Here is a 15,788-nt window from a genome sequence, read left to right on the forward strand (position 1 = left end):
GATGCCCCAATGAAACTAGTTTCAAGACGGCCTGCTGACGTTTGGCCACGGCTGTGCTCATGTCGGTCATAGGTAAACGTTCACGGGTCCATGTGGGGGTGGACTGTGACGGATCCTGCAGAGAGGAATCAGAGGAACTGGTGTAAGAGGAGGAGTCGATGCGTACAGACTGGATTCCTGCAATCCTTGGAGTGGGCAGGACACGTCCTGCGCCACTCGCACGATCTGTACCTGGCTCAACAACATTAACCCAATGGGCAGTGAGGGAAACATATCGCCCCTGTCCATGCTGACTGGTCCACGCATCGGTGGTGAGGTGGACCTTGCTACTGACGGCGTTCAGTAGCGCATGTTTTATGTTTGCCTCAACATGCCTGTGCAGGGCAGGGACAGCCTGCCTGCTGAAGTAAAAGCGGCTGGGCACCTTGTACTGTGGGACTGCCAATGCCATCAAGTCACGGAAGCTGTCAGTCTCCACCAGCCTGAACGAGAGCATTTCCAGGGACAACAGTTTGGCAATGCCTGCATTCAGAGCCTGTGCTCGGGGGTGGTTGGCCGAGAATGCCCGCCTTTTCTCCCATGCCTGTACTACCGATGGCTGTAGAGTAGACTGGGAGTGTGAGGATGACTGGGAAGGTGGTGCTGTGGGTGGAATTACACAAGGTCTCTGGGAGGAAGCCAAACCAGCTGTGCGTGAGCTGGAGGAAGAGGCAACACGAGCTGAAGAGGTGGTAGCTGCCGCTGTTGGTTGGCCTACATCTTCAGTGTGTTTCTGTAACTCCACCGCGTGCCTGGTCCGCACATGTTTCCACATATTTGTGGTATTGAGGTTGCTGACATTTTTCCCTCTTTTTACTTTATGATGACACAGCTTGCATTTGACAAAACAAATGTCATCTGCAACTGTGTCAAAAAAGGACCAGGCACTGCAAGTCTTGGGAGCGCCCTTTTTGGCTTTGGAAAGAGACAGGCTCCTAACGGGTGCCAAAGTGGAGGCTACAGGCTCCGCAGTCTTCCCCCTCCCTCTCCCTCTTTGGCCCGTAAGAGGAAGCTCTTCCTCTGAGCTGCTCCCACCACCTTCCTGTTCCTCACGCCACGATGGGTCAAGGACCTCATCATCTCCACTACCCTCTGCCACCAACTGCTCCTCCTGGGTAGTCTCAGCAGCACAGTACGCACGAGAAAGCGGCACCTGAGTTTCATCATCAGATGCGTACTGCGCTGTGGTCACCGGAGGCACTGGCCCACCTGCCTCTTCAGAGTCAGAGAGAAAAAGGTGTTGGGCATCACTGCACACTGCCTCTTCTTCCATTTCTCCAATGCTGCTTGGCTGGCCCCCTGTTTCCAAGCCAAGAGATTCAGAGAACAGAAGTAGAGACGGCTCCTGTCCTGGGCTCTCTGACTGCCTGGCCAATTTGGCAGGTGGTGAAGAGACAGATGGCTGCTCTCCAGTGCTCTGTGCCTGAGAGGATGTGGCACTAACTGAAGTCGATGCCGAGGCGTTAGCTGCCATCCACCCGACAACGGCTTCAATTTGGTCTTCACGCAGCAGCGGTGCACGGCGCTCTCCGACAAAGCTGCGCATGAAGGACTGTTCCCTGCTGAAACTGAGTGACGACGAGTCACCGGCGCCCGCAGCAGGCACAGAATCACCACGTCCTCTCCCTGCTCCTCTCCCTGCTCCGCGCCCACGCCCACGTGCCTTACTCCCTGCCCTCTTCATCTTGGTTGACAGATAAAGATAAGCAGAAAAGTACTAAGGCCTTAGTGTGCTTATTCCTGTAATGCTCCTCCTAACAGGTGTAAGAAACACTAATGTTGTAAATTGTGGACTAAACTTTATTATTTTTCAAATGTGGCCTACACAAGTGTAAGTTGTGTTTGGTGAACTTAACCTTTTTTTTGGTGCAGATCGGGCTACAGAGCTAGTTTAAATCACACGGAGACCGTGCAGACAGCCGTAAACGGCGCTGCAAGGCCAAGAAACCCTCCTCTCGGTTATCCTATATAGTGTTTTTCCACTATTTAGCTGGATACGAGTGGAAAGACACTAATAGGAATTTTTTTTTTCAAATTTTAAACTGGCTGCACTATTTGAAAAAAAGGAAATTGTTTTTCAAGGTATGAGGCAGTAACGCACCCTGAGCTGAATCCAACCGGCTATGGCTGCACACAGACTACAGGGCGAGCTGCGCTCACACAGAGACCGTGCAGACAGCCGTAAACGGCGCTGCAAGGCCCAAAAACCCCCCTCTAGGTTATCCTATGTAGTGTTTTTCCACTATTTAGCTGGATACGAGTGGAAAGACACTAATAGGAATTTTTTTTTTCAAATTTTAAACAGGCTGCACTATTTGAAAAAAAGGAAAATTTTTCTCAAGGTATGAGCCAGTAACGAACCCTGAGCTGAATCCAACCGGCTATGGCTGCACACAGACTACAGGGCGAGCTGGGCTCACACGGAGACCGTGCAGACAGCCGTAAACGGCGCTGCAAGGCCAAAAAACCCTCCTCTCGGTTATCCTATATAGTGTTTTTCCACTATTTAGCTGGATACGAGTGGAAAGACACTAATAGGAATTTTTTTTTTCAGATTTTAAACAGGCTGCACTATTTGAAAAAAAGGAAAATTTTTCTCAAGGTATGAGCCAGTAACGAACCCTGAGCTGAATCCAACCGGCTATGGCTGCACACAGACTACAGGGCGAGCTGGGCTCACACGGAGACCGTGCAGACAGCCGTAAACGGCGCTGCAAGGCCAAAAAACCCTCCTCTCGGTTATCCTATATAGTGTTTTTCCACTATTTAGCTGGATACGAGTGGAAAGACACTAATAGGATTTTTTTTTTTTCAAATTTTAAACAGGCTGCACTATTTGAAAAAAAGGAAAATTTTTCTCAAGGTATGAGCCAGTAACGAACCCTGAGCTGAATCCAACCGGCTATGGCTGCACACAGACTACAGGGCGAGCTGGGCTCACACGGAGACCGTGCAGACAGCCGTAAACGGCGCTGCAAGGCCCAAAAACCCCCCTCTAGGTTATCCTATGTAGTGTTTTTCCACAATAGAGCTGGAGACTGGTGGAAAAACACTAATAGGAAATTTGAGAAAAAATGTGCAGCAGGCTGCACTAAGAGCAAAAAAGAACAACTGTGTGAGGCAGTGTGAACCCCCCCTGAGCTGAATACAACCGGGTATATGGCTGCACACAGACTACAGAGTGAGCTGCACACACACACACACACAGAGACCTTGCAGAACGCTGTTAAAACAGCGCTGCAAGGCAAGAGCAAGGTGAACAGTGAAGAACACACAGTGTTTTGCTAAATTAGCCTTTGGAAAGGAAAATAAAGCAATTAGCTAGCTCGACTGGCCCTCAGTTAGAACACAGCGTCCTGTCCCTAACTGAAATCACAGCAGAGTGAGCGCAAAATGGCGGCAGCGCTTTTTTATAGTGCAGAGTGACATCATTTCAGCAGCCAATCCCAGCCTTGCCAGTACTTACATGCCCACCATGCTAAACAGGATGTGCCCACACTTTCATTCATTCCTCATTGGCTGCTGCGTTCAATTTGAATTCTGGGAACTTCCGATTCCGGTATCCGATACGCGGGAAGTATCGGAATTCAGTATCGGAATTCCGATACCGCAAATATCGGCCGATACCCGATACTTGCGGTATCGGAATGCTCAACACTATTATTTACTATTTTCTGCTTTTTACAGGGGACACGGGCTTCAATTAGGCATAAGATGAATGTAATTTTGTTTTTTATTTTTAAATAAATGTTTAAAACAAAGTTTTGATTTTTATTTCAAATAAATTATTTTATTCTTGCTGTGTGTTTATCTAAAAACTTACTATAGGGTTAGTAATGGGGGCCTCTTACAGATGCCTTTCAATTAGTAACCATTGGGCTTGATGTCAGCTGACAATACAAGGCTGACATCAACTCCCACAAATGTTACTCCACTTGCCACCACATAATGGCAAGTGGGAAGAGCGGGAGTATGCACCAAATTTGGTGCATCTTACGGATGCGCCCTTTCTTGAGTGGCTGAGGGCTGATGTTGGTTAATATCAACCCACAGCTGTCTGTTTAGCATTTGCTGGTTTGAATTTATTGGGGGACACTGTCTTTTTTTCTGAGGTCCCCCTGTAAATTCACCAGTAAAGGCTAAGCAACAGCTGTAAATTGTTATTAATAGCCTGGAAACCTTTTCGGATATTGTCCCTTGTTCCAGATATTACCATCATTCCCTAGCAATGCCCTTTTGCTCTGCTACTTATGAAAAATGTATTTTACATAGGAGTTACAGAGCTGCTGCTCTATACAACTCCCATCATTGTCTTCTGGTCACGCTTATCTCATCGCGAGCAGGAGACAATGATGAGAGCTGCCTTCAGCTTCTGGCACATGGGAGCAGCGCAAATTATACTACTTCTTCCGAGGCGCCGACATGCACCACGCTAATGATGATGGTGTGGATCCCAAAGAGCATACGACCACCACTGAACAATAAGTTATCAACTGTATGTGAAAACTTATCTTTGCAAACCCTTTAGTCCTTGATTTACATGTTGTCTACTTATGTCTCAATGTTTATGGACAGTTAAAAGTGCATTTTGCACTTAAAAAGAAAATTACCTGCAGTCTTATACCATTTGATTGATCCATATACAACCAAGTTTTAATATTTTGAGATGGATGTGGAATTGGCGTAATGAGCAGTTTTTTCACATATCTGCAGAATAACAATATGTTACATTATTATTTAAGAAATCAATACAAAGTTAATTACCAAACAATGTAGTTACCAGATAACATTGTTGTTTTGTAAATAGGAGTATAAAGGAAAACAGCAAATCTAACAAAACAATGAGGACAGGAACTCTCAGAATTGAAAATAATGGATGCTGAAACACTTTATTGCACAACAAGTGTATTGTTTTCAACTGTACTGTTAAGATAAGATAGACTTTAATGTGCCACAAGAAGGATGACTTTATCATGGTGACCTCTGTACAAATGCCTCAATAGAGCTTAAAGATGCCAAAAAAGTATAGTCTCACACACAAAGTCATGTCCACAAAGAAACAGCTTCTCTCAGACCAATAAATCTGGTCCATCAATGTTTATATATTAGGTAACTAATATGAATGGCCAGCAAGTAAATGTTATGCACACGTGGTAGTAGACATAGGGATAAAGGATCCAACTATAAAAAATCTGCATAAAGCAAAGACGTTTTTGTGCAGACTATAGTATATTATAGTAGTGCAGTCCCTATCGGCTTTAGCGTGACCTGGATAAATTCTCAAGGTAAAAAATAGAAGGTAACTAAGACCTTGCTCCCGTTGAATGTATCACGTACTTCCTAAGAAATCGAGGGAGAGTGTCTAGAAGGACACTTATCTGACTGGCCTGGATACTCAGAAGTAGGACCTCCAAGCAGGAACCACTAAAGACTATCAGGAGTAGAGGGTGGGTTTAAATAATAGCACCTGCAGTGTGAGAGGACAACCTAGATAACTAATGAAAAACATCTGCTGTTCAAAAAGAATGGACAAAGGCAAAAGATCAGCACCCGGACAGCAACAGCACAGGACCGCCAGATTGAATCCGAGGAATTACAGTAATATATCTTTCTTCTGCAGAGCTTGAAATCAGCTGTTCCTAAAAAGCATCAGGAACCAGACTAGTAGAGAACATCTGAACACTGTAATGGTTTCAACCAAAAAAGGGCTTGTTCTAAAGATCTTTTTAATATCATTTTTTTCCTCAAAACATATGCATGAGTCAAATTTAAAATTGTAAAGGTGGAATTTTACAAAATACGTGATAAATAAATCTCACTACCAAATTAATTATTTCAAACCATATATTATCTTAAACAAATTTTATTTAGATATAATATTAAAACTGCATGCCTAATGTTGCGCACTGTTTGTACCACCAAAATAGCTCTGATCCAGGGCAGGGCTGGGACATGTTATTTTGGTGCCCTAGACAGAAGAAGCAAAGGGCAACTGGCTTCCTTCTTTGGCTGCCTTTCTCTGCTGGAGTTCACTCAGGGTTTTTCAAGTGGGCTGACAAACTCTTCTTACATAATTTCCATAGGTCTTTTTTACGGACTGCAATATATAAACCGGGGAAGATTTTGTGGATATCCTCCGTGCTATTGTGCAAATAAACATATGGTCTGCAATAGCAGAAGTCAGGTGTTTGATTATTGAGTGGAATTGTTCTCAATTGTTGAGTTTGCAAGGAATTTGCTGCACTTCTCTTGGCTTAGCTCCAGCCAGGTGTCTGTTATCACCTCAGCTTCTCCTGACTTATATACTACAACCAGACTTACTAATAATAGGAAAATTCTGGTAGGTGCTCCCATTTCTGGAAAAGAATATCCAGTGCGCTGATATTAATTCAACAGGATAACTTAGTCAATAAAAGCAGGAATTTATTGAAATACATTCAAAAATATATAATATTTTTTTAAATGAATATAGATGTATATTTCCACACAATGTGTTTTGGCTGAACAAAGCCTTCATCAGGTATCACTATTTTTGTGTACAATCAGAATTAGTTATAAGATCACTCCAACTTACTAGGCATTATCGACCCCAAGATCTTAGCATGCAAGTATCAACTCCTCACAACTTTTCTCAGTCTTCAACCACACCTGGCCTCTGCAAGCAAGGAAATGCACCTTTCCAATTGGGTTTCCGATTTGCATTTACTATTGCTACTTTGCTGCTATTGATCATTGCTGTATTGGAAGATGCATTTACTTCTCAGTTACTCTTGTGTTTAACCATTGCTCTGCTGTAGGATACCACCCTGCATTCCTGTGATTAACTGCTTTGCTGCTGGAAGATACCAGTTCCCTGTACAACACTGTTCACATGTATATCTGCATATATGGCTCTGCTGCATCTTTGTTACCCACTTTGCTTGTTTGTCTTGTATCCTGCTTGCGCAGCTGTGCTGGTCTTGCTGAGTCATGTGTCATTCTGTAGAAAACTGATATGTTGCACCTTCACCTCTGGTTCCTGTTGTTCATCCAAACCTGTGGCTTAGAATGTGCAGCACATCCAACAAATGCTCAGTTAAGATTTGGGCATTTTAGTGACCAAGTTAAAACATTGAACTTTGCCATATTTCTCAAACCAATTCTCAACAATTTTTTAGATACTCTATGGTCCATTTCCTACCTATCCATAGTGGGCAATTTTGGCCAGAATGTACTGTGTTCTAAAACCTTTCAATTATATTGAGCATTATCCGATTGACTAATTTGTGCTACTGTGATGGTATACCTTTCAATTTTCACTCACCTCAATGAGCCTTGAGTTCCTACATCTGTCAATTGTTCACCAGTTGTCATTCATTGGACTTCCTTTGGTAGGTAGTAATGTCCAAAATGGCATTTTGGACATGATGCCATTCGTGTGCTGCCCATCATATTTAAGAACTGACTGTTCATTTACTGCCTAGCAAATCCCATATCATGACAGATAATATTGCACTGAGATAATGTTAATCACTTTGCTTGTTAGGCTACTTTCACACTAGCGTTGTTTTCAATACGTCGCAATGCGCCATTTAGGGGAAAAAACGCATCCTGCAAAGTTGTTTACAGGATGCGTTTTTGCCCCATAGATTAACATTAGCGACACATTGCGACGCATTGACACACATCGCAACCGTCATGCGACGGTTGCGCCGTGTTGTGACGGACCGCCGGGAGCAAAAAATGTTACATGTAACGTTTTTTGCTGCTGACGGACCGCTTTTTCCGACCACGCATGCGCGGCCAGAACTCCGCTCCCACCTCCCCGCACCTCACAATGGGGCAGCGGATGCGATGAAAATCTGCATCCGCTGCACCCATTGTGCGGCGCACCCATTGTGCGGCGCAAACAACGCAGCGCACGACGATAGTGTGAAAGTAGCCTTAGTTTTATTGGTACGTCAGATTGGAGTAGTATGTACACAGTGTCCTCAATATATGCAAATCATCCATACTGCTGATTAACATCAGAATAATTTCAGCGGTTGCGTAGTGCTAAATTATCAGCCAATAAAAGTAATCTGTCAGTAAGACTAACCTCCCTGAATCACATACAGTTGTGTGAAAAAGTCAGATCAGCAAACAAATTTAAACATGACAAACATGCAAAAGAATAGGAAATCACAAAGGATGCAAACACTTTTTCACACAACTGTATATTGAATGCAGGTCTTTGAAATGTAAGTTCATTAACACATTTATATCTTTAAGCTCTTGAATAACTAGCATTTTAATTTGGGCAGCACGGTGGCTCAGTGGTTAGCACTGCAGTGCTGGAGTCCTGGATTCAAATCCCACCAAGGTTTCCCCATCCGGGACAGCAATGATAATATGTGCCAACTGTAAAGCGCTGCAGAATATGTTAGCTCTATATGAAAATAAAGATTGTTATTATGCAAATACAGTATTAAGTACTCTGGGAGTGAAAAAGTGCTTAAAGAACCATTGCTACACAAGAATATTTCCCCACCCAGCACCTGCCCCTTTAGCTTAATTGATAGCTTACTACATAATTCCTAAATCAAGCTAAAGAGGCTGGTGCTGGGAGAGAAAACAGTCTCAGGGGCAGTGCCTTCTTAAGTGCTCTGTCACACCCATTAATGCCTCACCACTAATTTTTCAGGAATGAATCAGTTAAAAGATATAAAAGTGTTAATGGATTTACACTTCACAGACCTGCATGATCATATAGGCGGTATGGTGTGGTTGATCTTTTTGACAGAGTCCTTTAAGTGTAAAAAAATATAAAGAGCAGTGCTACAAGAGCTTTTCTTAGAGCAAATTAATAAAAATGTGTTACCTTTTGCATAGGTAGAAAGCAAGAGCAGCAAATATTGCTGGTACAATTGCAATAAAAATCCAAGCTGGAAAGACATTATTATCTAATAACAAAATAGAAATATATTACAAAAATGATATGAAGAAAACATGGATATAATTCTAAGTTTCTTTCATCAGACATATTAGCCAAAAGAACTTATACATGGAGGTCACACTTCATATCTGTATAACATAAATGAATGCAGATTCTGGCTTGGTATCCAGAGTCAAGAAGTGTAAATAAGAATAATGATGATAAAACCAATTTTTTATTAATTATTATAAATAAAAAAAATCAAGATAAAAAACAAGGTGCCTCATGTCTAAGATGCATAAACTACAGAACTGAATCATGCATAGCTTAGTTATCCATATGGTTAAATCAAATAGACAAATCTACAATGTTTTTCGTGTAGAATTACATACAGTTAGGTCCATATATATTTGGACAGAGACAAAAATTTTCTAATTTTGGCTATAGACATTACCACAATGAATTTTAAACAAAACAATTCAGATGCAGTTGAAGTTCAGACTTTCAGCTTTCATTTGAGGGTATCCACATTTAAATTGGATGAAGGGTTTAGGAGTTTCAGCTCCTTAACATGTGCCACCCTGTTTTTAAAGGGACCAAAAGTAATTGGACAATTGACTCCAAGGCTATTTCATGGGCAGGTGTGGGCAATCCCTTCGTTATGTCATTCTCAATTAAGCAGATAAAAGGCCTGGAGTTGATTTGAGGTGTGGTGCTTGCATTTGGAAGGTTTTGCTGTGAAGTAAACATGCGGTCAAAGGAGCTCTCCATGCAGGTGAAACAAGCCATCCTTAAGCTGCGAAAACAGAAAAAAACCATCCGAGAAATTGCTGCAATATTAGGAGTGGCAAAATCTACAGTTTGGTACATCCTGAGAAAGAAAGAAAGCACTGGTGAACTCATCAATGCAAAAAGACCTGGGCGCCCACGGAAGGCAACAGTGGTGGATGATCGCAGAATAATCTCCATGGTGAAGAGAAACCCCTTCACAACAGCCAACCAAGTGAACAACACTCTCCAGGAGGTCGGCGTATCAATATCCAAATCTACCATAAAGAGAAGACTGCATGAAAGTAAATACAGAGGGTTCACTGCACGGTGCAAGCCACTCATAAGCATCAAGAATAAAAAGGCTAGACTGGACTTTGCTAAAAAACATCTAAAAAAGCCAGCACAGTTCTGGAATAACATTTTTTGGACAGGTGAAACCAAGATCAACCTGTACCAGAATGATGGAAAGGAAAAAGTATGGCGAAGGCGTGGTACAGCTCATGATCCAAAGAATACCACATCATCTGTAAAACACGGCGGAGGCAGTGTGATGGCTTGGGCATGCATGGCTGCCAGTGGCACTGGGTCACTAGTGTTTATTGATGATGTGACACAGGACAGAAGCAGCCGAATGACTTCTGAGGTATTCAGAGCCATACTGTGTGCTCAGATCCAGCCAAATGCAGCAAAACTGATTGGTCGTCGTTTCATACTACAGATGGACAATCACCCAAAACATAAAGCCAAAGCAACCCAGGAGTTTATTAAAGCAAAGAAGTGGAATATTCTTGAATGGCCAAGTCAGTCATCTGATCTCAACCCATTTGAGCATGCATTTCACTTGTTAAAGACTAAACTTCAGACAGAAAGGCCCACAAACAAACAGCAACTGAAAACCACCACAGTGAAGGCCTGGCAGAGCATCAAAAAGGAGGAAACATAGCGTCTGGTGATGTCCATGAGCTCAAGACTTCAGGCAGTCATTGCCAACAAAGGGTTTTCAAACAAGTACTAAAAATAAACATTTTATTTAAAATTATTCAAATCTGTCCAATTACTTTTGGTCCCTTTAAAAACAGGGTTGCTCATGTTAAGGAGCTGAAACTCCTAAACCCTTCATCCAATTTAAATGTGGATACCCTCAAATGAAAGCTGAAAGTCTGAACTTCAACTGCATCTGAATTGTTTTCTTTAAAATTCATTGTGGTAATGTCTATAAGCAAAATTAGAAAAATGTTGTCTCTGTCCAAATATATATGGACCTAACTGTATTAATAGTTGAAATCATTTTCTGATAGAATTAGAGAAATGTGGTAAAGTATACCTACAACAAGTTCACGGAAAGTGCTTAGTGCTATCCACATATAAATGCTTGTATAAATTTCATGGAGCTAATAGCATATATGGTATCCCATGATCAGTAAATACGATATATCTACACAGAAATATACAAAGGCCTAAAGGATTACATATCAGGAACCAATATTCAATATTAAAAAGCAACAAATTAAGTGATCATACAGAGTGGAAGATGGTATCATAAAGTGCATAGACAAAACAGTTAGATCACAAAGTGCATAGTGCAAAGCGGTATAGCAATGCCTACTAGGTATTATACATAAAGAACAGTCAAGTGCTGCATTAATATAGTTGCTGTATAAGCAGTCAAAAGTTACCCTCATGAAGGTCAAGTCAAACATAAGTGCTAGCTGCATCCCTAAACCCAAAGCGCATTCTGCCTGTCTTCTTCGGGGGTTGATATCCCATTTCTACCCTCTAACCTCATCAAGACAGGTGAGAAAGTTGATGATGTTGAAGAATTGACGCTAAAGACTAAAGTCAGATGAACCGGCCAATATTGGCGGAATTGGACAGCCTAATGTGTATCTTCTGACTCTTTCTTGACATATAATCTCAGAAAATAGAAGAACCTAGCTATCAACGGGCAATCTTTGTATTCTCCTAGAAGATCAATCACTGCCAGAGCGGTTTAACAGTAACTATCTCATTTAGAACACAGGAATGCTCAGCTTGTGTGTATTGGGGAGTCAGGAAAGATAGCTGTCAGTCAAACTTTTATTAGGCCGACAGCTCTCTTGTATGGTGGCTGTATCTTCCAATAATCATATAAACATCGAATTGTGGCATGTGTTTTCAAGCTATTTAATTTAAGAGAATTCCACAAATGGGCCATTGCATCTCATTGTCACCCTTAAAGAAACATTCCCGTCAAAAATCTTATCCCTGAAACTTTTCTAAATATGTATCTAATATTGTGTCGGTGTATTAAAAGACTTATCAATTGCCATCTCTGGGTTTCTAAAATTGCTACTGTACTCTTCTGAGAAATGCTACAGCTTTTCGGACTTGCCTAACTAATACATTGACTGTGGTGTGGGGTGGTACTATTTCCACTAATTTAAGCCATGGAAAACTCAGCATAACGCCATAAGCTCACATTGTGAAAGTGAGTGTGATCTGATGAGTCTGATTTGAAGTCAAAAGAATCAGAAATGGACAAAAGAGACTTAGGAAACTAGCAAAGAGAGCAATTGATAAGCACTATATTTTAATATAACTTTACTACATTCAGGGGTGGATTAAGGGTAGCCAGGGCCCCGGGCTGATCAGACACTGTGGGCCCCCAGTCATGTGACGGGTCATGTGATGGGGTCATGCGACAGGGTCATCATATACCTGAACCAGATTATTCCAGAAAAATAGTTGCCGTGTGAAACTGTAACCTGTCAAACATCCATTGATTTAGTCAATTTACCCTTCAGTTAGGAAGAAAAAAAACACAAAACTGTTCAGAGGAGATCTGTACTTAGTATGCAGTGTCTGTGTAGAGGTAATACAGTGATCACCGGTGACATTATACACAGGAGCTCTGTATATAGTATACAGTGTATAGTGTCAGTGTATAGGTAACACTGACTCACCAGTGACATCTCTAGGTGAAATCCTTCATCTTTCATCCAGCACAGACCACCATCACTTCATCCAGCCAGGACTCGTCTCTGCAGGAAATAACACAGTTATCTCGAGCTCCGCTTGCAAAACACATTACTTAATTTTTTCCAACTTCTACATTACACCACATGAAGAAAAAGAGGCAACATAGTGTCACTCTATACAGTAACAGGATCGCCCCCCATTTAAAACAGTGTCCCCTATGGTAATAATATCCCCCATCCTGGCCCCATGTATCTCATTTCTGGCTCCAGCCATATGTTCTCCCATCCTGCCCTCATGAGTATCCATCCTGCCACATATGATCTCCCCATCCTGCCCCATCAGTCTCCATCGTATCCATCCTGCCCCATGATTCTGCACAATCTGTCTCCAATCCTGCATCATGTCTCTCATTCTGCCCTGTGTCTCCAATCATGCCCCGTATCTACATTCTGCCCAGTGTCCAGCATATCTGCCCCCATTGTCCAGCATCTCTGCCCCATTGTCCAGCATCTCTGCCCCAATGACCAGCATCTCTGCCCCCAGTGTCCAGCATCTCTGCCCCAATGTGTCCAGCATCCTGCCCCCAGTGTGTCCAGCATTCTGCCCCAGTGTGTCCAGCATTCTGCCCCAGTGTGTCCAGCATATTGCCCCCAGTGTCTCCAGCATATTGCCCCCAGTGTCTCCAGCATATTGCCTCAGTGTCTCCAGCATGTTACCCCCAGTGTGTCCAGCATTCTGCCCTAGTGTGTCCAGCATATTGCCCACAGTTTGTCCAGCAATCTGCCCCAGTGTGTCCAGCATATTACCCCCAGTGTATCCAGCATATTGCCCCAGTGTGTCCAGCATATTGCCCCCAGTTTGTCCAGCATTCTGCCCCCAGTGTGTCCAGCATTCTGATCCAGTGTCTCCAGCATATTGCCCCCAGTGTGTCCAGCAATCTGCCCCAGTGTCTCCAGCATATTGCCCCCGGTGTGTCCAGCAATCTGCCCCAGTGTGTCCAGCATATTGCCCCCAGTGTGTCCAGCATCTCTGCCCCCAGTGTCCAGCATTCTGGCCTGGGCCCCCGGATTGCCGTTCGCAATAAAAAAAAAAACGAGTTCTCACCTGTCCGTGCTCCTTCGTCAAAGCACCCTCCATGCTGCTGAAGCGCGCACTCGCCAGCAACTGACAATGACATCAGACTCCGGCGACATGCATGCTGCGGCTGACTTCAGCTGCCAGCCTCCAATTGGCTGGCGGCTGTTAACTATTGACATGCAGGCGCGCGCCCGCACGTCAATAGCATTAAACTGCCGCAGCGCCGGTAGGGGCTCGGTGAGCAGATGAGACTGGGCCCCATGCGGGCCCCCTTTGCCCACTGGGCCTATACGCTAGTCAGGGCAGTAATGTCCTGATGGCGGTGGTCAATCTGAGCAGTTGCCCTGGGCCCCCACACCACTGGGCCCTGGGCTACCGCCCAGATTGACCTCATTATAATCCGCCACTGACTACATTACAGCTAAATTGAGAAAGGTTTAATGGTTACAATTTTTTCACAGAGTACCTCTTTAGTAAAATTGTTGGCAAGTACAGAATATGTAAAATTTGGACTTTTTTTTCTTTGCAGCACAGAATACATTTAAAAGACAAAGTTTATAGATAAATCATTAACCCCTTAATCCCATATGACGTACTATCCCGTCCAGGTGACCTGGGACTTAATTCCCATGGACGGGATAGTACGTCATATGCGATCGGCCGCGCTCACGGGGGGAGCGCGGCCGATCGCGGCCGGGTGTCAGCTGCCTATCGCAGCTGACATCCGGCACTATGTGCCAGGAGCGGTCACGGACCGCTCCCGGCACATTAACCCCCGGCACACCGCGATCAAAGATGATCGCGGTGTGCCGGCGGTGCAGGGAAGCATCGCGCAGGGAGGGGGCTCCCTGCGGGCTTCCCTGAGACGATCGGTACACGGTGATGTGCTCACCGTGTACCGAGCGTCTTCTCCCTGCAGTCCCCGGATCCAAAATGGCCGCCGGGCTGCATCCGGGTCCTGCAGGGAGCACTTCCGGGTCAGGATCAGGCTGCAGCTGCAGCTCTAATCCTGCCCGGCTGTATGTTAGATCACCGATCTAACAGAGTGCTGTGCACACTGTCAGATCGGTGATCTGTGATGTCCCCCCCTGGGACAAAGTGAAAAAGTAAAAAAAAAAATTTCCACACTTGTAAAAAAAAAAATAAAAAAAAAATTCCTAAATAAAGCAGAAAAAAAAAAATATTATTCCCATAAATACATTTCTTTACATAAAAAAAAACAAAAAAACAATAAAAGTACACATATTTAGTATCGCCGCGTCCGTAACGACCCGACCTATAAAACTGGCCCACTAGTTAACCCCTTCAGTGAACACCGTAAGAAAAAAAAAAAAAAAACGAGCCAAAAAACAACGCTTTATTATCATAACGCTGAACAAAGAGTGGAATAACACGCGATCAAAAAGACGGATATAAATAACCATGTTACCTCTGAAAACGTCATCTTGTCCCGCAAAAAACGAGCCGCCATATAGCATCATAACCAAAAAAATAAAAAAGTTATAGTCCTCTGAATAAAGCGATGCCAAAATAATTATTTTTTCTATAAAATAGCTTTTATCGTATAAAAGCGCCAAAACATAAAAAAAATGATATAAATGAGGTGTCGCTGTAATCGTACTGACCCGAAGAATAAAACTGCTTCATCAATTTTACCAAACGCGGAACGGTATAAACGCCTCCCCCAAAAGAAATTCATGAATAGCTGGTTTTTGGTCATTCTGCCTCACAAAAAAATCGGAATAAAAAGCGATCAAAAACTGTCACGTGTCCGAAAATGTAACCGATAAAAACGTCAACTCGTCCCGCAAAAAACAAGACCTCACATGACTCTGTGGACCAAAATATGGAAAAATTATAGGTCTCAAAATGTGGAGACGCAAAAACTTTTTTGCTATAAAAAGCGTCTTTTAGTGTGTGACGGCTGCCAATCATAAAAATCCGCTAAAAAACTCGCTATAAAAGTAAATCAAACCCCCCTTCATCACCCCCTTAGTTAGGCTAGGTTCACATTGCGTTAATGGGTTAACGCTAACGGACAGCGTTGCAC

At 43.3% G+C, this 15,788-nt stretch overlaps 1 protein-coding gene across 2 annotated transcripts in view; it reads right to left on the bottom strand.

Annotated features, from left to right (window-relative positions):
- The window catches only part of LOC138673013 (interleukin-5 receptor subunit alpha-like), a 116,812-nt gene that overhangs the window by 21,938 nt on the left and 79,086 nt on the right, over nt 1-15,788 (bottom strand). Inside the window, exons 9-10 of one of the 2 annotated variants that reach the window (XM_069761544.1) lie at nt 8,879-8,960; nt 4,650-4,746 (exon numbers count right to left, since the gene is read on the bottom strand). In XM_069761544.1, coding sequence (XP_069617645.1) covers nt 4,650-4,746; nt 8,879-8,960 — 179 coding nt within the window. Of the gene's footprint in view, nt 1-4,649; nt 4,747-6,078; nt 6,137-8,878; nt 8,961-15,788 lie in introns of those variants that run through there. The other variant, XM_069761546.1, reaches the window with a different exon arrangement.

The sequence above is a fragment of the Ranitomeya imitator genome, chromosome 3 (assembly GCF_032444005.1).
Source record: "Ranitomeya imitator isolate aRanImi1 chromosome 3, aRanImi1.pri, whole genome shotgun sequence".
NCBI classification, from domain to species: Eukaryota; Metazoa; Chordata; class Amphibia; order Anura; family Dendrobatidae; genus Ranitomeya; species Ranitomeya imitator.